The sequence below is a fragment of the Biomphalaria glabrata genome, chromosome 8 (genome assembly GCF_947242115.1).
Source record: "Biomphalaria glabrata chromosome 8, xgBioGlab47.1, whole genome shotgun sequence".
Lineage (NCBI taxonomy): Eukaryota > Metazoa > Mollusca > Gastropoda > Planorbidae > Biomphalaria > Biomphalaria glabrata.
Window position 1 is genome coordinate 12,360,278 of NC_074718.1, and position 24,421 is coordinate 12,384,698.

A 24,421-nucleotide genomic window follows, 5' to 3' on the forward strand; every position below is an offset into this window, starting at 1 on the left:
TTTCCAAACGTTTTGATCAATATTGCAATGTTATAATTAATATATACTAAAACTAATCTAGTATTTTTTTATTTAATTTAAATTTAAATTTACGGCAAATGAATCTTTGAAACATTATTACTTTTGACCATCAAAATTAAATCACCTCTTGAATATTATTTGCGAATATGCAGATCCGACAGGGATCCGACTTCGACTGGGGCCGCCTCTGAGTTTGTGTAACACAAACTCTCTTTGTAATCTTGTTTTATATTGAAGAGGTATTTTTAGCTTCAAACCCAGCTGAACAGGGGTTTAAACTCAAAACCCCTTTGGCTACGCTCATACAATTTTGAGTGTGTAATTGATTTTTTTATATTGAAGAGGGGTTTATCTTAAAATTTGGAGAGGGGTTTAAAATCAAAATCTTCCTTAGATGTGCTCTTGGAATTTGGGGATTTTCGTTTGCAATTTTTTTTTGTTTTATAGAAGAGGGTTAAATGCAAAACCCTCATGTTAGGCGGTTTTAAACTCAAAACCCCCTGGTAGGGGTTTTCAAACTCAAAACCCCTGGTAGGGTTTTTTAAACTCAAAACCCCCTGGTTGGGGTTTTCAAACTCAAAACCCCTGGTAGGGTTTTTTAAACTCAAAACCCCTAGTAGGGGTTTTTAAACTCAAAACCTCTGGTAGGGGATTTTAAACTTAAAACCCCCTGGTAGGGGTTTTCAAACTCAAACCCCCCTGGTAGAGGGTTTAAACTCAAAACCCCTGGTAGGGGGTTTTAAACTCAAAACCCCTTGGATGTGCTAAGTGATGGTTAAGTATTAAAATTTCCCCTAAAATAAACAAAATTAAAGCAAAAGATCATCACTAAACTCCGACCCCCCCCCCCCCCCGAGGGGGGATTTCATGTCTGTCATAGAAAAGCAATGATCTTTAGTTTTCAAAGTTTAGAAATAATGCAAAATCATTTCTCGGATATTCACGGAAATATATGAATAAAGCCATTTCCTATTTGTTTCCATTGAGATAATGTTTCAAAAATCCTAGATTGAAATAATTCATGTTGATTTAAATCATCTTACGTACATTTAAATAGATTGATTACCTAGATCTTTCTAGGTTATGTATCTAAAATTTGCAAAATAATAATTATGAGACGAGAGTACTCTAATTTTTTATGTTCTAAAAATTAAATTATATGTTACATAGGTTAGGGTTGAAAAAAAAAGACTTTACTTCTTTAACTACTTTACAAAACAACGCCTTGATCCAACTTTCTAAAAAAAAAATTTCGAGATTTTTGTAGTGCTAAAAAATCTCCATGTCCGGTCTAGAGTAGTATATACATGAGTATATATAAGTCTATGGGTCTTACTTCCATGGTCTTACACGTCTATTTTTTTATATATTTTAATAAATGGAGCCTACATGCGGAAATACCCGCTGAAGTGTGTATTGAAAATAAAGATCTTCAAGACCAAAATTTAATTTTAGATATTTAAAAACTATTACGGTATAACTACAGTTTTCCCAGTGCGGTCAATTAGCTAGTAATTCTTTTCCCAATGATATACATCAATGAAACATTTCTAGGAAAATCGTTAGAGTTGTGACCAGGTTTTTCCCAGTCCCCATGAATTTGCAAGCTTAATAGAGGAATTGTAATGAACAATATTTTCTATTCGATATTTTCAGATGAGGTCATTACTGCTGCCTATAATTATCTTAATCAGCGTAGACATGTCCAAAGCGGATCATCAGTCAAGGTAAGATTCAATGTCACATTCTCTTATAGCGCCGCATTATATGACTTTATCTCATTTTCTATTACATCTCCTCGTCTCTGACATGAATCTAAACAAAGAAAATGAACAAGTGAAAAACAATAACACATAAGCCAAGGTGACCAGACGTCCCGATTTAGGGGGTGACAGTCCCGCTTTGGACCGTCTGTCACGCTTTTCATAAAATGTCCGGGCGGGAAGGCCAATATCATAAAAAAAAAGTCGATCAATGTCAAGTTTTTCTCTTAAAGTTTTTCCTAATGTTTTGACTAATAACTGCAAAGTACCACCCTGTGGCGTTTTCTTCTTGATTGTGATGTCATGACCACTGCTTAGAAGGCTCCGGTGAGGGCCGAGGCAAGGGTAGTGCTTGTATTTTGCATCCTCCTCCCTCTTCTCAGAAACTGACCTCAGCACGTTTTCTTTCAACTGTTGGCGGTTGTCGTTGCGTAAATTTTTCGTTGATTCTATTAATCAATTCCAGCATACAGTATTCATACGCTTGGCTTTCCTTTCTGTTCATGTCAGGGTAAGAAAGTTCTTATACAAAAAGAACATCAAAGTTCGTAGCAACCTACAGGCAGAGTTCCCGTTTGTAAAGAGGGCAAGACGAATCAACACTCACAGTGAAGTGTGATGCTGGAAAAGTCGATCACAGTTTTCTCTGGCAAAGTAGGATTAATTAATCTAAACATCTGAATGCAGATCGTAATTTTCAATTGGAAGCTACCAGTAAGCTCCCATTAAGTTACTTCTACAACAATAAATACTTCTACTATAGATTAATGCGCAACCTCTAAAGGTAGTTTTGCTTATCATACAGTTTTCAATCAATGGACTACACCTTGAAAGTATTAAAAAAATATGTATGAGCTAAAACACATATGTGCAAGAATGAAATGTGAAGAAATCGTTACTAAAGGGTTTGGCACCTATATAATGAATAAAACCAAGAAGCAGGTTAGTTTTTGACAGCGTTCACTGATGCTTCGAACCCACAATAAAATGAAATTGTATCAACTGATGATACAATTCTTTGTGCCACCCTTAGCGGGAAATCTTAAAAAAAAATTCGTTCATTTAGATTATAGCAAAAATGAATTTTGGGCTATGGAAAGACCAGGTGGTGCAGCGGCGACAACCGTAAAATTTTACTGAAATTTTGTCGATTATCTGGTTAACGCTTTCAGATGGATCGCAGAGAAAGAAGATCTATCCTGGTAAAGGTTTCAGAAAGCCTGCAATGATTTAAATTATTGTGTGTGTAAGCCTACATTGTGTGTGTGTGTTTACATTGTGAGGATTGTCTTAGTTGTTGAAATATTGCTCGAAAAATCAAAACTTGTTTTCTATGTCCCATGATGAATATGTGTCCCGCTTTGGCTCCCAAAATATCTAGTCCCCTTACATAAGCGCATCAAGTCATTAACAAAGACGTGAATTATCGAATACACATATCAGTAAATGAATAATGGAAATAATTAATAAACGACAAAAAATAAATGAACAAATGAGAGAGTGATCGAATGAGTTGATGAAAATAATAAATGAGAGTGAACAAAGAGTTAATGCAAAAATTAGCGAAAGAGTGAACGAATGAACTAATGAATAAACAAATGAAAAAGTGAACGTTGGGGTTAATGACTAAACGAATGAAAGAGTGAACAAATGAGTTAATGAATAAATGAAGAAAATATAAATAAACAAACGAGTCCCTACAAGACGGACTAAATACTTGCTAGGATAAAACAAATCTCCTAGTTGGCATCTTTGTATGGGCAATCATGAACTTCAATTCTTCCAAATCTAACTTTATTTGATTTCCGTAACTCTTGGATTTATCTATTTCATTACGACATTACGACAATGCAATGTTTGTCTCTAAGAAATCGACATTCACGTTGTTGTTACGTTCAGCTACTTAAAACTCTTGTCCTAGGAGTACCATTAGTGCATTGATTTTTCTATTAGTGACTAGTGAACTCATAACTAAACACAAGACATAACTACGTCGCAGATACATTTCTCTCTCTGTTTGTACAGTGGAGTTTAGAAATGTATAGATCTACCACTACCTAGAAGTATATAGATCTACAACTACTTAAAAGTATTTTACAAAAAATTAGACGAATTACCGAAAATGGCATTCAAATTGGAACATGTATATATACCTAGGTGTTATAATAAATGAGAAACTGTCATGGAATCCCCATATTGATGAAACTTAAAAAAAAATTATGAAAAGGAATTTCTATAATTCAAATAAGAACATAAAACTAAAATGTTATTTAAATCTAGTTAGGCCAATAATAGAACTCTGTTTGGGACTCCTCAACTCAAGAAAACATTAAGAAACTGGAACAGACACAAAACAGAGCAGTGAGATTCAAGACAAATGAATATTCACATTTGACTACAATAACAAATTCAGTAAAATCCCTAAATTTAGAAAGCCTTCAGGATAAGGGACTCAAAAGTAACGTAGCAATTATAATAATAATAATAATAATAATAATAATAATCTTTATTATCCGTAAGGAAATTTGTCTTACAATTTGTGCATTACACCAAACAAAAAACATTATAACTATAAGAAACCAAAGTGTACATTCACACCAGACTCACTCATAATTTACATGTGACAAAGTTTATACCAGATTGTTCTTATTTAATGATTTGATTGCCAGGGGAACAAAAGAGTGTTAGTGTCTGTTTGTCTTTGCTATCGGTGTCTTGTATCTCTTTTGTGATGGTAAAATCACAAAGTCCTGACACAAAGGGTGATTCTTTATTTCGAGGATCTTGTTAGCTTTTTTATAGATGTTTGTCTCAAACAACTGCCCAAATGGGGTTTGTTTTTTGCCAATGATTTTGCCAGCAGCATTTAGGATTCTATTAAGTTTATTTTTATTTTTAATGCTCAGATTGCCATACCAGGCAGTGATATTGAAACTTAAAATATTGCAGATGTGAGCGTGATAAAACATAGCCAAGGCCTTTTCGCTAACATTAAACGAGGACAGTTTTCTTAGTAGTCGTAATCTTTGCTGCCCTTTTTTGCTGATATAATCAGTATTTGCAGTAAAATTTAGTTTATTGTCTAGGATAGTACCAAGGTATTTAAAGGTTTGCACAATTTCAATAGTCTCTCCAGCTACAGAAACAATATCATTTCCCTTCTTGTCCCTACGAAAATCGATTATCATTTCTTTGGTTTTTTTTACATTTAATAATAAAAAATTATCTTTACAGTATTCCTCAATGTGTTCTAGTTCTTTGAAATACTCATTTACGTCTGAGCTCTCTGAGAGCTGGGCAAGAAGAGCCGCATCATCAGCGAATTTTGTGAAGGAGCAACAATAACTATCGGATTGAAAATCATTGGTGTACAAAATGAACCACAATGGCGATGTTACAGCCCCCTGGGGCGCCCCTGTGTTAACTATGCGTTCATTAGATATAACATTGTTTACCCTAACCCTCTGAGCTCTCTGGGTCAAAAATTCATTAGCCCATAGTATTATGTATGGACTAATCTGCAACGCTTTCATCTTTTCAATGAGTAAATGAAGTTGTATAGTGTTAAAAGCTGATGAGAAATCCATAAAGAGCAATCTTACATAAGTGTTCGGTAAGTCCAGATGTTTGTAGACACAGTTTAAAATATTTAGGATGGCATCGTCTACACCTTTACCCTTTTGGTAAGCAAATTGTAAAGGGTCTAACTTATTACAAAGATCATTCAGAAGAAACATTTTAACCAATTTTTCTAAACATTTAGACACAATGGAAGTAAGTGAAACAGGTCTATAGTCATTCATTTCCTTTGGTTTGGAAACCTTTGGCACAGGTACAATTATAGATGACTTCCACACAGGTGGTATCTCATGGTTTAGTAATGAAGTAGAAAAAATATCTTGGAAAGGTTCAGCTAGTTGTTCAGCACATTCTTTTAAGATTCGCCCTTTTATTCCATCAGGCCCACCAGCTTTCATTGGGTTGACGTTTTTGAAAATGTTACAAACTTGCTCTTTAGTAATCGCTAATTCTAAGCAGTTGTTAACATTGACATCCTCAAGGGCTTTGAGTCTTAGATAATTAAAATCTTTCGTGTCGAAGCGACAATAGAAATCATTTAACTCGTTGGCCAATGTTTTTTCGTCTCTTGTAGCAAGATTATTTTTAAATTTGACTTGTGCTCCTGCCATTTTGTTCATGATGCCCCACGTCTGTCTCATGTCACTTGTATTAATTGAGTCTTCCAGCTTGGTGCGGTAGTTTCTCCTCCCTTCCTCAAGAACGACGTTGAGATTTCGTTGAGCAATTTTCCTTGTCTGTCCATCGCCACTCATAAATGCTCTTTTCTTTTTGATTATTTCCCGTTTTATTTTTGCAGTGACCCATGGTTTATTGTTGGGGTATATCTTGATGCTCTTAGTACTGACACACATGTTTTCACAGAATTTGATGTAATTTGTCACTGCGTCGACCCATTCTTCCAGATTTGAAGTGGTCTCTTTGAACAAATTCCAGTCAGTGCAGTCTAGACATCCCTGTAGTTTGAGAATATTGTCTTGTGTCCATTCTTGTACGTTTTTTTGAATGATTTTTCCTTCTTTAAGTTTTGCACGGTAAGTAGGCAGCAGTTGTATTGTTTTGTGGTCCGATGATCCTAGTGGTGGCTTTTCACGAGATGTGAATGCTCCTTTGATGTTACAATAACATAAGTCCAGAGTTCTGTTTTCTCTTGTCGGACATGAAATGTGTTGATAGAAGGTGGGTAGGTCAACCTTCAAGGTGCAAACACTTAACCATAATCTTCAAATACAAAAACAAAATCTGATAAAATACTAAAAAAGACACTAAGATAAAGGTACATTCCTCATCCCATATGCTAGGTCAAATTTGTACAAATGCTCCTTCTTCCCTAGTGCTATCAGAGCATGGAAAACCAATGACCATAATTTAAGTCATTGGTTAACATGCATGAATAGATGAGTAACGCGTAAGACGTAGCCTAATTATCTTCTTTTTTTTTTTTTTTTGAAGTAACATCCATATTTTATAAGAAAAGACAAGAAGAAATAGATCTACCATTACTTAAAAATATATAGATCTACCACTACTTAGAAGTATAAAGATCTACCACTACTCAGAAGTATATAGATCTACCACTTCTCAGAAGTATATAGAACTACCACTACTCAGAAGTATAGGGTTAGGAGTATATGGTTAGGGTTAGGGTTAGGGGTTAGACCACTAGGCCTACTTAGAATTATATAATTCTACCACTACATATTCCTTCACAAAATGTTGCCTCATTATAAAACGATTAAAATAAGGTTCGAATTTAAAATTAAATATTGTATTTAATTCTTAAATTGTATGTTTCTTGTCACGCTTCCCGCAGAAATGTTGGCTTGTAGAGATTGGTCAGTGATCGAAAAAATTGTGTCTCTGTAAATGACCCGGTTATGTGTATGTGAGAAACTTCCTGAAGTCCATAAAAATATATTCATGTCAACAACCAAGTGGGTCATCGAATGAAAGGAAGTTGTAGCGTAGGGTCAAGAATAATTTCCCAAGCCAAAAAAGTCTATAACATGAAAGCCAAGCTAGCTATTGGGATCATTGGCCAATAGTTATTGATCGTCAATATTTTCACTGTGCTTCATTTATTTTGCAATATTATTCACTAGACAAGTTTTTTTTTACTATTCATATAATTTGTATCAGTGATTTTTTTGTGTGAATCTGTTTACCGCCAGATTACTTCTTTACAAACCTTATATATCAAGTTAATATCAACTCACTATGTATGTTTAAAAGTTTGTACACGTTATTTCTTCCACACCCATTCTCGGATCAAGCTGAAATTCTGCTCAATTATTTCTTTTTCTGACAACACAAGAATCAATAAAAAAAAATCAATAAATGAATTATCTATTGGTATTTCATTACTTTGATATCTTGAACAATGGAAAGAAATTGTACTTGACTGAAGTGGTGGTATCAGCTGAATTAGTCCCCTTTATAGGTTGACGTCTGAGTCTTAGTCAACAAAAACCTGAAAAATAGGTGGAGACTATAGTAACCATAGATACAATCTTACATGGTCATTAGGTCTCCACTAGCAGAGTGGTTACCGTGTTGGCTTGAGAAGCCTGTGAAGGCTTGAGCCATGAGTTCGAATTAAGGTCGTTCCCCATTTTTTATTTTTATAAATGCTTTTTTTTAATTGTTAGTGTAAATCTATTACGAATTTAATTACATGACTGATCCAAACTAATTGATACAAGTACGCTTAATATAAGCCTTGTTTTTTAAAAGTATTTTAAAAAATAATATTGTTATACTGAATTGTGTTTGAAGATAATAATCTCAAAGAAAATGTTATACTACACCAGTACAGTAACACCAGTGTATCTTCGCTGTGTTGAAATAGAGGCAACTCTGAACTCGTGTATGTTACGTAATTTGAGAGACGACACTACTCTCCAACGAAGTCGTGACATTTATATTGACAAATTTAATGTTCAATATAAAGAAATAGGCTGGAAAATACATTAAAAGATAGTTCAAGACTTATTAAAAACTCTGAAAAAAAACTGGCACATTAAAAAACAAAAGTCGTATTCAAGTTGATGATGCTTGACTCGAGAGAGAAATATATAGATTTTGAATTCCTAGATACATTTGTATTTGTTTCTTGGAGCTGGCTTTTTAGTATAACCTTTGACATAAGCACAGCTTCTTTAAAATGTGCAAGTGGTTTAACCACGCCGGGACTCTTGGAGTTCTAAGTAGGCTAGGTTTTATTCCAGACTTCATCTGATTTAATGCTTTCCTTCTGCCATCAGTATGCAAAAAAACAACAACCAACAAACAAAACAAAAAGAACATGAAAAGAAAAAAGGAAAAGCATAAATATTTCATAAGTAACGTTGGTTTCTGCAAGACTTGAGTATATTTCTTTTATCCACTATTGCATCTTTTCATTCACATGTAGGCCTACACAGCAAAGTAATTTCTATTTCAATATTGAAATATTTCATGGGTTCTGAGTTTTGCTTTTTTGGCCGAAACAGATTTCGAAATGTGCTTAGCTACTCCTGGTGTAGACATTTGTTAAGATATAACTGAGTGAAATTTTACATTTTCGAAATAAAAATTAAAATGCCCCCTTCCCCGTCAGAACAGCTCTATATAAAAAAAGGCAGGGCCGGTTTTAGGCCACTGCAACCTATGCGGCCGCAGTGGGCCCCGCACTTTCATAGGCCCCGCGCGAAGTCTAGGTGTAAATTATTAAAATAAACCATTTAAACTTATTATTAAAGGGTCTCTGGAATTCTCCTGAAATTGTAAAACGAAAAAGTCATGAAAATCTCCTGAAATTATTAAAATCTTCTAAAAACTGATGCAAATCTCCTTAAAAACAGACAAAATTGTCATTTCTGGGTGTCATTCAATATTGAAAACGTCAATCCTACTAGCAACTAAAAAAAAGGCTTTGTCATTGCAGCTTTCATTTAATAAAAATGTACTAATAAGGCGAATTTTAACCAAAACAAGATTCGAAGTTCAAATTCTTAATTTACTTTAATAGGCACTAGCATATAATTATATACATAATTCTATCTCGATCTCTTTAAAAAAACACAAAAACGATATTTTGCTAGTCGATAGTAGATCTAATAGGCAGACCTGAATGTTTATCAGCGTTTTGTTGGGAAACTACAATCTACTGTAGATGGCTCGTAAAGCTAATTTGACAGTGGTTTTGTACTTAGTAAAGTATTTATAAAATGCAAAGATGAATTTGTTTTCTAATACAAAATCGTAATTTTCACAAATTATCCTTATCACGACCCAGAATAGGCCCCGCGCTATCCGTTTCGCATAGGGCCCCGCAATCTGTGGGACCGGCCCTGAAAAAAGGGGTTAGATCTAGATTAATAGAGCTGTGCCTATTAATGATAATTAATATATCAATATTACATGTAGATCTAAATAAAAGACTATGTTACTGCGTATTCTACATACTCAGGGGCGGACTGGCTATATGGGCTTTCGGGCTAATGCAGATACATTAATTTTGTTTTATACAATAAAGTGATGAAAAAACTGCTGTATTGAAATATATGGCAGTCATTTCGCGTTCTTTCCCTTAGATAAGCTCCTTTTAAAATACTTCTTTTTTTTTATTTGCTTGTTTTTAACATTTGATTTATCTATAGAAAACTGGTCATTTTCTAGTAGATGAAAGGTCATACGTAGTTTAACGCCTGGCTCGCATTCAAAACATGTATACATTGTTAGCAATGTCACAATATAAACACCAGGCTAGTTATTCTATCTCCAGTTTCCATTATGTCTGTCCTATAATGATACAATGGAATTTGTAGACGATTATTAAAGGCTGTGAATGGTAAACGATGCTAAATATAGATTGTACTATTCCACGGTCTCAAGACAATTAAAGGCGCAACAACATTTGTACCCAATAGGACCGGTAGGGCCACCGAAAAGGCCGCATGTAAAATCTTTTTAAGATTTATAATATTTTCTTTAAAAGCAACACTTTAAGCCTCGGGATTTAAAAAAAAAAAACGCAATTTTTTACACTTTAATCTACTAATCTTAAGAATCGTTTTGGATACCCTACATCCGTATATAGTGCTTCTAGTAGAGCTCGATTTCTTATACACACTAAACGATAAATAAGAAACTTACGGCCTTTATTTGTGATAGTGATCGATGTTAGTGTAGGCCTACATATAGTGAATATATTCATTATGATTATGGTCAATATTAGTATTGAGAATAGTGTTTCTCAAAACTACAACAACCAAGAAAAACAAAAAAAAACAAACACGTTTCCTTTAATACAGCTAGGGGGTCTGGCGGATCGCTATAGATGCCAAGAGTTTTCTTGCATACTATGATATACAAATGTATTCACTATCCATCCTATTAAAATAAAATCAGGCCATATTAAGTAAAATAATGTAAGGTGGGGGCACAGGCACATACTAAAGTTTGAGTGACAATCGAGCCATATGTAGAGTAAGTATGTCTTCACATTATGCGAGACCTCCTGTGGAGGGACTGTTTTGGTCAACAGACAACATGAGCAGACCCATGATTAGACGCTCTGGGAAATTCGGACCGTCTTATAGCGAGCAAAAACAAATAGAATAGCTTTGGCGGATACATTATAAAATATCTAAGTTATTATAAAATTTAAAGTAATATTTTTACTTATCCAATACTCAGGTATGAATTTATAGGCCCAAACTACCTTGTTAATAAAACCCTTTTTTCTTTTTGTCTCTTGAAAAAAAAAAAAGGATACCTACCCCCCCCCCCCCCCTCCTACTTCCCGCCCCGTCAGCAAAAATGCCACCGCACGTTAAGAAAACTTGATTTAGATTAAGTGGGGTTTGGGGTCACCTCAGAAAAAAAAAACATATCGTTGAAAATTTAAGTTGCGAATTATTTTTTTCACTACGTCTTTCTGAAACTTCGTTTAGTTAGCGATTAGATGGTGGATATGCAGTGTGACATCGTCATCAGCTGTCTTTTTTATAGGCCTATTATTGCTCAAATCTATTACATTTATTTCATTTCATCTCAAGGTTAAGTTTGTGTATATTGTAATACAAGTTGTATACACTATTGCTCACAAAAGCTATTTTACAAGTTTTACAAGTTAAAATATTACTATAGTTCGTCCATCGTGATTCGATGATGACCACTGTGTCATCCATGGGGCTGAGGGCTTTGCACTGGGATTTTATGCCTCCTCATGTGGCTGGTGAGACCTATGTGAGCCCGGAATGTTCGGCTGCACACTGGGCAGGCTATTCCAGCTGGAACTAGTGTCGTGGGCCTTGTTTTTCTTCTCTGGCGTTTTTCTTCTGCCAGCGTTGTTCTCTTTTCCTCAGAAATCTGTGCGCCTGTTTTCACAGCGCGACGCCATGATGCTCTGTCATGTGCCTCTGTCTCCCATGCCTACAGCGGTTTAGTTTTCTACCAGCAGTTTGGTACTACAAGTCAACGACCGTCAACGGTACTATTTGTCAAATCAACTTTGTGCATTTTTAGCTGTTTAAGCATAACCTGAAAGTGAGTTATACGCTCAAAGTTATTTATACAATCGAAAAAATTCTGAGATTGAGAAAAATTTAGGGATAAGGCGATTAGAAAATAATATTTGAAGTTTTGAGCTTGTTACACATATACTTTAAATAAGTTTCTTATGAATTCTACATTTTTTAAAACAAAGTCTTTCTTTAAGTAAATTTGAGATAAAGAATAAATTTAGAAACTGCAGAATCACATAAAAATTGGAGTCATATTTGACTGTCATGCTTTATTAGTCCTATTTGGCTGCCTGGTCGTGAGGTTTGCGCGCTGGACTGTCGTTCGGATTTATCGATGGTCGAGGGTTCAAATCCTGCCCGCTCCCATCCCCCGTCGTCCTGCGGGAGGTTTGGACTAGGAAGTAAACTATCTTCAACTCTGAAGGAACATCCGAAACATGTAAAACATTTTTTTTTATTTCCGGTGGAATGGAAGGTGTGGCAGTAGAGCAAAAGATATAGCATATCTATAAGTAGCATATATGGTAGGGATAGTTAGGTTTGGAGGGACGGTAGGTGCAATCGCCCTTTTCCCAGCCCCACGACTTGGTCAACATACCAATGAGGAGGGAGGGGGGGGGTGATAACAATATATAAATGGCTTAAAATAGAAACAGTTAGCATACATTTTTAGGATAAACAATTTTGTATAGAAATGGCGTGATTTCTTTACCTCTATTCGCTCGCCAACTTCTCTACTAGGGGGTGGGGTGGGGTGAGGGGGGAGAAGGGAAGGGGATGACATCATGTGCTCACTGCACCGGGCCACCTCACTACTTGTTAGATAGCGTCCTTGAATTTTTTTCTTGTCCTTTTCAAAATCTCCTCTTGTCATCTGCTTTCCATTTCTTACGCCTTTTTTTTTGTATAGGTTCCATTATATCGCTGCCACATTGCACCGTATCGATTTCTCTTCTTTTTCCTCTCATACTGTATTTTATTGCTGTCGGGCTTGTATTTTTTTCTTGGATCGTCAGCCCCCCCTCACCCCCCGACAGTCTATCACTTTGTACATTACTTAAGTAAACAAGTGAACAAGTAATGCCAATGGGCTAATGTATAATTGCTAATAACAAGAACAAAAAAAAAACAAAAAAAAACCTGTAAACAAAGAACACGTTACTGTGGTTACTTAAGTAAGAAACGTTTTTTTTTAGATATTCTTTAGAAAGATTTTATTATTTGGGAGGGGTGGGATTGGAGGAGGAAGCTTTAGATTGACAATGGCTCAATGGTAGATTTTGTTTGAAGACAAATTAAATTTTGTTGTTTGTTTGTATTAGCTATGATATTCAATGTTATTATTTTTCTCTTATCTATTGCATAATAGCTAATTGAAGTCAGACGCAGAAGGAAAGATTAGGGGAGAGAAGGAGGGAGGGAGAAAGAGAGAGCGATAGGGAGAGAAAGAGGGAAAGAGAGACAGAGGAAGGGAGAAAAAAAAGACGTCTTGTCGGATTGAGAGAGTAAGAAAAGGAAAAGGTGAAAGGAAGTAAGGAAGTTTTTTCTTCAGATTATCTAATCGAAAGAGAGAGGGCTTTTAGAATCAAACTATCGTAATAAGATTAGCTTCTCTAGTCTTGAATATCTCACGATTCCTGGTTTTTAACAGAGGCACATTTTTTACTTCAATTTTGAAGGATTTTGAAAATCGCGATCTAGTTGAACTTGTACAATACTCGATTCCAAATCTCTCACCCAATACTCATTACTGGATGGCTGCAAGGTCGTGCGGTTTGCGCGCTGGACTGTTGTTCGGATTTATCGACGGTCGAGGGTTCAAACCCTGCCCGCTCCCATCCCCCGTCGTCCTGCGGGAGGTTTGGACTAGGAAGTAAACTATCTTCAACTCTGAAGGAACATCCGAAACATGTAAAACATTTTACTAACATTTTACTGTAAAATTCAAACAATACACACTATTTTTTCAGCCTTTATATATTTCTGTTGTGTTGTCTTTATATGAGAAACGAGTCCTTGTAATCACAACAAATTTCCGTAAGGATCAATAAAGCAGTCTTAGTCTTAGTCTAAATCTTTCTTTTAGCCAGTGACCATCTTCCGAGGAACTATATTCTTTTTCAACTTAAAAAAAAATGAATACAGTAACGAGGAAAAAAAACAACCTAGGTTAGATCAATATCTTAATACCATCTAATAGACAGAGACGCCAAATTAAGCTGAATATAGAGTAGTGAGATGACGTCTGGTGAGAAATGGCCATGTCAACAACCGACGTAAGATACCAGGTCTATAAGATGTTGATATGTCATTACTAGAGAATCACGCTGATGCTATAGTGTCGTCAGGAGAAAGTTAAGTCAGACATAACCGAGAGGTAACAATCTGAATGGCGGGTATTTATTAGTGTTTAAATAGATTATGTAAATGTAGATACGTATTTCCTGCGTTTTATGACTGGAGTGAATTTGAAAGCATACGCACAATGCTACAACAATTAGCCCTTGATTCTAAAAGAATAACAGGCGATAAATATATATAATACTTCTCCTAAAAACAAAACTTATATAAATATGTCAATACTGTAAGATTTATCTCCCTTTTCTATATTCAACGTATTGATACATTACGATTAATTATTTAGTAAAATGGTTACTTTTTTATTGATTCATGTTTTGTTAGGAATCGATATATATACAATCCTCTTCTTCGCTCAAGAGTTTGGACGAGAAGAAGAAGTAAAGGAAAGATCACTCTTTTATTTCTGCGGATAGAGTTATCCCACGAACTTTACGAGCCTTGCGTGTAGCGAAGTCATACAGTATCACTGGCGGATCCAGAACTTAGGAGTGGGGGGGGGCGATTTTTTTCCAAACCCTAACCCTAACGCCCAGTAAACCCTAACCCTATGCATAAACGTGCGTACAGCATATATATATATATATATATATATATATATATATATATATATATATATATATATATATATATATATATATATATATATATATATATATATATATATATATATATATATATATTCGATATATGAGAAGAAAATTAGACTGTTTCTCAATCTTCGGCGAAAAAAACAGAAAAAAAACAAGCTCTCTTGCAAGCTTGGGGGTCTGGGAGAGCGCTGTAAGCTTCTTCAGTGGAGTTCGTAGCGAAGCCCCGACGCCCAAAAGCGTTTTCTTGCATTTTTCTCTGCAGAAACGCTTTCTTCTGACATCTACAGCTCATCATTTATCAGTGGGGTTCGGGGCGAAGCCCCGACGCCGAAAGCATTTTCTTGCATTTTTCACGGCTGAAACGCATTCTCCTGACATCTACAGCTCATTACTTATTAGTGGTGTTCGGGGCGAAGCCCCGACGCCAAAAGCGTTTTCTCTCATTTTTCACTGCAGAAACGCATTCTCCTGACATCTACAGCTTATTATTCATCAGTGAGGTTCGGGGCGAAGCCTCGACGCTAAAAGCGTTTTTTGGCATTCTTCACTGCAGTAACGCATTCTCCTGACCTACAGCTCATTATTCATTCTATTATAAAGGACCTTTTGAATAATGAAAAAAATATTCTAATATGAATTTATAGTCCCTTAATACATTGCAAATAAAACCGATTTGTTCTTTGAAAAGATTAGATACCCCACATATTTAGATTAAGGTTTTGAGGATAGCCGCCGAAAAAAAAAATTCGATTAATAATATTCAATAAAATTCTAGCATAAATTGTGAGTTATAGTCCTAAATTTATTTAACTAGAAAAATATGAGATAGAGTAAATGTTGGAAAAAGTCGACTAGGAAAAGATTATCTGGCTTTTGAACTCATCTCAACCGTGACTGTTATAGTGAAAAATTTCGTTTGAAAAAGTCTTTCTTAAAATAGTTATGACAAATTCATGTCAAATTACACAAACTCTGTCTGGAAAGGGGAAGGGCGGTAAAATGAAAACGATTAATTCTAGCTCCTTTTTATAATTTCTGCTATTGATTGCATTTTGCATTAAAGAATAGGGGTTGGGCGACTCGATATAAGAATTTACTTTATAGCATATATAAATTATATTAGTGACAGATTTTTTTAAATTTTGTAATTTCTTACTATAATACAAAAAGAAAAAGTATTGATTTGTTTGATGGGGGGAAGGTGATTGCATGTATCGCACTTCCACCTGTTTATATTATATAAATATTCGACTAATTTTGTTAACATACTATGATTTCTCCATAAAAGTAGGACCGCCCCCCCCCCCCACTCAAAGGGTTTAGATGGGAAGGGCAGTGGAGGTATTCACTCTTCCCCTTCCAATCGGCCAACAGGTGAACGAAATTATATAAAGACCGGTTAAAATACCAATAACAAGTTTTAATCATATAGATATTTAATTGATTCTGTTAGCAAGCTGTGATTTACACAAATAAATAGGACCGCCCCCCCCCACTCGAAAGTTTATGGTGGGGGGGGGGGCGGATTGATGCCATCGCCCCCTCCCGACCCTACCAAATCGGCCAACAGGTGAACGAAATTATATAAAGACCGGTTAAAATACCAATAACAAGTTTTAATCATATAGATATTTAATTGATTCTGTTAGCAAGCTGTGATTTATACAAATAAATAGGACCGCCCCCCCCCACTCGAAAGTTTATGGTGGGGGGTGGGGCGGATTGATGCCATCGCCCCCACCCGACCCTACCAAATCGACCAAATACTAGAAAGGGGGGGGGGCAAAATAATCTAAAAAATAGGTTGACATATAAATAATTAGTATATATTATTAACATAAGTAATAAATTCGCATACAAATTGTGCGAATTCTATACTATAATTCGTCCGCCCCCCCCCGGGGGGGTCGGCCGAGTGGGGGGGGGCGATCGCCCCTACCGCCCCCCCCCCTGGATCCGCCAGTGTACAGTATATCATAAAAATTATATTTCTTACATAGATCACGCTCAATAGCAAGAATTAACAAATGTTTCAATCTATGTACGAGAATTGTTGTTGAACTAAAGTAATTCTTGTTTAGTTTGAGGCGCGAGAAGCTTCTTTCACCAGATTCTAAAATTACGGGATAATGCCGTTTTTTTATCGCACGTAGGATTGGCATTTTCCTTATTGAATGACACCACAAAATGACAATTTTTGTCTATATATTTCAGGAGATTCGTATGAGTTTTCTTGAGATTTTAATAATTTCCTGATATTTCCAGGACTTTTTGGTATATTTTGCAATTTCAGGAGATTTTCAGGAGCTCCTGCTAAATTGACAGGAGGCCGCGGGAAATCTGTTATAAGTTATACAATGGTTTTATTTAATAATTTATACACCTAGAATTAGCGCGGGTCCTATGAAAGTGCGGGGCCCACTGCGGTCGCATAAGTGCGGAGCCCACTGCGGTCACCTAAGGCCGGCCCTGCTAAATAGCGGCGTATGCTACGCCGCCTGTTGACTAGTAATGAATATTTGTGCTAAATTTCAGCTAAATACGAGATTGGGAACTGGGAGAAATAACGTGAAAAACAATCCACCCATTCTGTTGATATAAGCTTTGTAATTAATTATAATCCAAAGTCAATAATACATTCACAATTAAGATGAAGCTTAAAACTATTGACTCATTAGAGTCTGCGTCGGCTCAGTTGTACTAGCTGTTCCTAGCTACAAGCCAAGGACCGATCATAAACACTCTCTCAACTGTAAACAACACCCGTCCCATGCCTATGACACAGACACAGACACATCACTATAAATCCATTGATTTTTCATCTTATCACTCGTTGTTTCATGGGACTTAACCTGTTTCAGCTGCTGAAAGGTCGCTTCAGTTTGATAGTTCTTGGCTCTGTTTCTTTATTTTTACAAAGCTTACAAGTAGCTCACTCTGTCTGTCTGTCTGTCTGGTACAAATTTTGTTTACTTTTTTTCTACCACTTTCCATTTTCGGATCAAATTGAATTTTTTGCACAATTATTTATAGTCGATGACATCCCATGAATCAGTCAAATCCTAATCAATTCGTTAATTAATATTAATACATTAATTTTGTTGTATACAGAAAAAGGGATGAAAAACTGCTGTATTGAAATATTTGGCTGTGATTTCGAGGTTCTTCCCATTAGATAAGCTTCTTTTTTTATATATATTTTTCACATTTTACTTGTTTTTAACATTCGATTTATCTACAGATCACTGGGTCATTTTCTAGTGTACGAAAAGTCATACATATTTTATTTCCAACGCCTGGCTAGGAATGATCAACGATGCTAAATATAGATTGGACTATTCCATGGTCTCTAGACAATTAAGAGTGTAGCAACATTTCTTGCATGAGAAGTGAGTTTCTTCGGATGTGTATACAAGTGCAATCATCTCTAGTTTTAGTGCCACTTTGCACTCCTAATTAATCTTCGGATTCGAAGACAAGCCTAATTATTATTATTATTGTTTACAATACACTGCTTACTTTCTTTGTGCTATATTCAATGGAGCAAATAGAATCGCTTGATTGAAACACACTGAAGAAGCTTCATACACATACATTCAAACCATTCACTGATTCTCAATGGACCTCATTCACCAATCGTAAACAAATAACATTTAGCCACGTGATAATATTGATAAAACAATGAAAATTACGTATCACGTGACAGCCTTTATGGATTGCGTAATTAGTATAGAAGATATAGAGAACCGCGTAGCAAAATGTTGTTTGTTTACAATTGGTGAATGGTGTCCATTCAGCCTTAACTTGACATAAAATTCTTGCTTATTCTCTGAAGTAATAAAACCCCAGAGTACTGTTTCTTTGTTGCACCGTAGTTATATTGTTACAACTTTACTCAAATACAACTTTATACTGATACAACTTTGTGCTGATACAACTCAACTTTCTATCTTGAACTAGACTCTAAACAACTTGTGGACCCGCAACTGCTCAAGGGCCTGCAGTAGCCCAAGGTCTCAAGGACCACGATGACATCACTTTCAACCAATGTATACCTTTTTAAATCGTTTTTTCTAGAATCCATGTCTAGAATAAAGTAGAATGATGTCACAGTATCGACACCGCACACATAATCGCACTCTTTCTCACTCTCACTCCCCTATCACTCCTCTAGACACTCTTTTCATTTTATCTCTCTATCTCTCTGATTCACTCACTTTTTCTTACTCTCTCTTTCGCTCACAATCTTTTTCTAATTTTCTGTTTCAAGTACAAGCACTGACCTTACAAACTGTTTCTCACTCCAAACACACTTCTCTTTCTCTATCACTTTCTTATCTTCCATTCCTACAACTTCATTCTCTCTTTCTAATTCTCCATCAAGCCATTTAACTGGGCTCCCTAACTCCCCATGGCCCTGGCTCATAACACCATTTTCTGTGGCCATTTCATCTTGTGACAAGAAACGAACAGCCCATCTTCATTTTCCTGTCCACATCCACATCCACCCAACCTCCAATATCTCTCCACCGTTCGATGTCTACTTACAAATTAAGAATGAGTATAAATTAATGTCGACATTATCTTTTAGAATCAAACACGTATGGATCAGTCAAACAGTAATGAACAAGAAAAACATGAAAAAATACTTTTAAAAAAGCTTATATTAAGTTGTTGGAAGCGTGGTCGAGAGACTAAGTACGCTTGAATTTGGGTTCTCGTGGGGGCTCGATGTTCGACACCCGACTTGAGCAGTGTTGTGTTTACTGTGCGCCTAAAGGCAGCATGGAAAATTCTTCTCCCAGATACCCCCCCCCCCACTGGTCCACAAATGAGATTGAACCTTAGCGCTCTGAGCATGCTAAAAGCATGAAAGTAGCGCTATATAAAAGCTATAATTTAATTTAATTTTTTAATGTAATTGAATCAGTTCGTTTGGATCTGTGTTGTTATCGTGTGCACAACTGACCTAGATAATAAATCTGTGCGATTAGAAATATTTTTACTTTTTGTTTAGCTGTTAGCTTTGTTAGCTTTCACAAATGCGCTATGATCCTATCACTTGGACCAGTTGGGAAAGGAGGAGGGAAGAAGTGGGTTTCTTTTGTGAATGTTTACATAATCGTTTTCAAATGCATTAAAAAACAATGTTGACTCAGGGCTCGAGTCCTCAATGAGACTAATTCAACTTATACCACTACATCTGACAAGTACGATTTCTTTTCCTTGTTCAAGATACCAAACAAAATAATTAATAACCTTTAGGTAGGAGCAACTAGTTTATGACACTCATTTGCATATGCATAGATGCCTCTATCGTTTACTGATACATGATAAACACACCCAGCATACCTGTTATTGATCAAGGCCGAAGCTGCCAACTTACCCAGGCACCAAACCTAAAAAAGCTTCAAGTACCTAATAAAATATATAAATCAATGATACTGCCCTTGTCCAGTGTCCTAGATAAATATGGATCATTTTTTTCCCCACTTCTGTAATTCGGAATTAATTCCCCTTTCAATTTCCCCTTCCGGCCATAAAGTCAAAATGGTGATGATATCAGGGCAGCTCATAGCCAGACAAAAGATTTTTTTTTCTCGCCTGCAAGGATTAGGCGACTAACTTAAGTTTGAAACTTAAGAGAGAAAAGCAAAGGGTTCATACAAGTAACAGAAAAAAAATATCCAACTTGTCATTCTAGTTATTTCCTTTAATGTTTCATTATAATTGTTGCAAGGAAACTTACAAAATCAACTTCTTCATTAACAGTCAAGCTAATGATTTATTTATTTGTTGCTGAATTAAAAAACAACATTTGAGTCTAGTGCGGGAATTTCCGCTGAAAACATGTTCAAGATGTAAACCAAATATAAAATTAAGATGATGATATTTTCCAAAATTGTAACAGTCAAACCAGAGTTTTCAGTGTGTGACCAATTAGGTAGTTGATTTTTTTCCCACAAATATATACCGGTACATAAGCTTTCAAATTTCTAGGTGCCGTTTTCGAAATATCCGTCCTGTGTCCAGGCTCCACCCCGTTTGCACGCCAAGAAGAGGAATTGCAAACAAGAACATCTGAAAAATGCTTTAAAAAAAAAAAGATCTACTAGACGTACTAATATTCCAATGAAAGGCCGTTAGAAAATATTTAGATCTAGAGTTAGAAGACGATGCGCAAACTATTCCCTAACATTCATTTATTGAACTCTTCAACGACCCGATGACGTATTTTTCGTTTAATATAAATATTTCTTCGTTTTCTAGCCAAATTTAATTTTTTATATTTTTTCTTACTTTGAAAAATTATAACGGTCAAACCAAACTTTTTCCTGTGTGGCCAATTATCTAATTTTTTTTTTTACCATTGATGCAAAAATTTCTATGAAAATCTTTATAGCCGTTTTCAAGATCCCTGTCCAACCAAGTTTTAACCAACCTCCCAGTTTGTATGGTAGAAATGAAAACCATAATTAGTTTGAATTGAAATTTTTTTTTCATATTTTTAGCGGCCCTCGAAAGGTGAAAAGACGCTATTAGTTTTGTGTGGAATGTCTGTCCCTCCGTTCGTCCGAATGTGCCGTTTAGATCTCGTAAACTAGAAAAGATAGTGAAAATACGACAACATAGTATATTTTAGACCATTCAAAGTTCTGATGCAACAGCTACTTTTTTCTTTTAGGAAAGCGAAAAATCTAATTTTTAAAATCAATTATGCAAGCAGTTGTTTCATAAAAATGCACCATTTTTTACAACTATTCACTATTAATAGTAACAAAGACTGAAGACTATTTAGTAAGGGAGATGACTATTTACCATATTTTTAACACAATTATGCAAATGGTTTTAGATTGTTTGTTTTATAATTGTATTGCTAAGTAAAGTCGTAAAAATGTTTTTACAATTGTATTGCTTAGTTAAGTAAGTTCTATCAAAGTAACAACAACATTTTCAAAAAAATTTTTTTACATTTTTTTAAAGAAAAAAATCTATTTAGTATGCATATAAGTGGAACATAATTTAAAACAACAATTAATAAGTATTTTTTCATATTATCGCGTAAACTGTACAAGATTGCAGACTATCAAAAGACATCAAATAGGCCATGCTCATATCCAACTGCACATCCATTTTCACCTATCTCTTGGTCTGCCAAACCCTTGGGGCACCGCACAAGATTTGTCAACCTTCTTTCTCCATTCTTCTCTGTCATTTGCCTTTGATAGAATTTCATTCTGATATTCTATCTAAAATTATATATGCCTTTTTACCTGCCTTGGTGGGCCACTTCGGGGGCCGATTTTGAGTTTGTGTTTCCACACAAACTGTCTTTGTAACCTTGTTTTTTAAACTCGCTGACTGTAAATCATATTGTTTGATCTAAGTCTTATTGTCTTTTGGATGTTTTAAATTGTTCTGATTTCCGTTTCTGTAATGTTATATCTGCTGCTTATAGCGCCATTCTGTATAACGTCTGAATCAGGAATATGTACTTTTTTTTTCCAAGATATATCCATTGATGTAGGGGATTTAGAGATAATTGATGACAATGCGGCCTGCTCTGCATGTCTGAGAACAACGGAAAACGTATGCTATAGGATAAGGGGTAGCAATAATAATTCTGTCAGCCATATTGCTTTCACTAAATGAACACAAATAGCTGATAAGAATGTTTCTAAATCAGTTGTATAAGACATTCAAAAAATACAAAAACAACAAAAAAAAAAAACGAAAAAAAAAAACATGACATTCCTCTATTTCAAGCCCCCCCTCCTGATTTCATTGAGGGTAAGGGAGAGAAAATTTAAAACTCAAAAAATCCGCCTCGCCCCAGTTCGCAATGTTGGATAAGTGTTATGTTTCCTTGATTAGCTGCCCTTGCTTCCTCGCTGAACTTCCGCTAATGAAAGGAGGCTGTCCCCTGTTCTGATTTCCGTTTCTGTATTTTTATATCTGCTGCTTATATCGGCCATTCTGTTTAACGTCTGCATCAGAATGCCAGAACACAACAGGGTTCTTGTTTATTTCTGTCACGTGGGCTTTCATTGAAACTGTATGTTTTTCTTGAAGTATCAAATTTCCCCTAACCCGGAAGTATTTTGAAAGTAGCCTAATTTAAATAAAACCACACCGAGTCGTGAGCTAAATGTGTATACATTCTGGTCGATATCATGTCCCTGTTGCTGCCTACATTAAACTAATCGAAATAGTGGACAATGGACGATGACAAAATTACCAGAACATGTTACGGTGTCTGTCTTTGTCTCACTTTTAGTTGCTGAGATTTTTTTTTTTTTTAAAAAAATACAGTTTTTAATCCCCCCTTCCTCGAAAGTGAAAAAGCCAATATTAGTTTTGTGAGGTCTGTCTGTAATTTCTTACTGAATATGGTGAACAGTTCACCCTTATCGTTTGTAGACAAAAATAAGCAAACCCCCACACGGGTTTGTTGTCCAAAAAGAACAAACCGTTTAGTTTATCTTATCTTATCTTACCCTTACCTTTATGAGTCCGCCAGTGAGGCGTAGTGAGGGGGCCAAAGGGGGCACGATGCCCCGGGCGCCACCCTCGGGGGGTGCCACACCAGCCTATATTTCTATGTGATGTTAATGGAAAATGGGGAAGGGGCCGGTACCTCGCCCCGGGGCGCACGTCTGGCTCACTACGTCTCTGGTCCGATCTGAGATAAATATTAACATTTATCAAGTTTCTGTATGCATTTCGTCCTCTTGTTGGTACTTTTAGTTGAGCTTTTATTTTAGATGAAACTTATTGAGATAGACATACTGATTACACAACTGCGTAAAGCTATTCTCCTAGTCTGGCGACTTTGACGCGTCTTCTACCTTGCATGGTGAGTCGCATTCACGCTTTGGGGAGAGAGCAGCCGTTCATTCGCTGCCATAGCTCTCAATATTGCATGTCTTATCTCCCGTTTGCTTAGTACATTTTCCAAATTAAAAAATCTATTAATTGACGAACTATTCGGCTATATTTTGTCATTGTTTCATGTGTTGTCATAGGCTATAAATAATTGTGTAAAGTTTCAACTTGATCTGAGAATGGGAAGTGGGTGAATTAAGGTGTACAAGATTTTGACCAGACAGACGGAGTAAGTTCATTATAAGAACAACTTGGTATAAAAACAACACAAAACAAAACAAAAAGAAAGCTCTATTGAAATCTTATTTTACCTTCATGTACGTAGGGCTCAGAATATCGAAACCTGCCAATTGACCTGCATATCTTAACGAAAAAATAAATAAGTGGTATACATTTAGAGCTAATAATGAGACATTAATTCTTCGTAACAAGTATTCCCATATTCCCCTTTTTTTTCACGCCTACACTCTGGCAACTTATAAACGTTTTGCCAATAATGCTGCATACAATTGGACACAGATTTGGCTCTAACCACAAAAATGGGTTCTCTTTTATCAAGTGACTGATGCTATTGTTGTTTTTTTGTTGTTTTTTTTTGGTAGACCTCCATCGTGCTTTGTTTTGTTGGTAAACAAATTAGACTCGAGCGAGATTCTGTACTGTTGATAGATGATGACGCTGTAAGACGTGACATGTTGGTTTACAGCAGTGA

At 35.7% G+C, this 24,421-nt stretch overlaps 1 protein-coding gene across 1 annotated transcript in view; it reads left to right on the forward strand.

Annotated features, from left to right (window-relative positions):
* LOC106067228 (glycine receptor subunit alpha-2-like) overlaps positions 1-24,421 on the forward strand; it is a 96,540-nt gene that overhangs the window by 10,261 nt on the left and 61,858 nt on the right. The window contains exon 2 of the mRNA XM_056039515.1: positions 1,678-1,748. Coding sequence (XP_055895490.1) covers positions 1,678-1,748 — 71 coding nt within the window. The remainder of the gene's footprint in view (positions 1-1,677; positions 1,749-24,421) is intronic.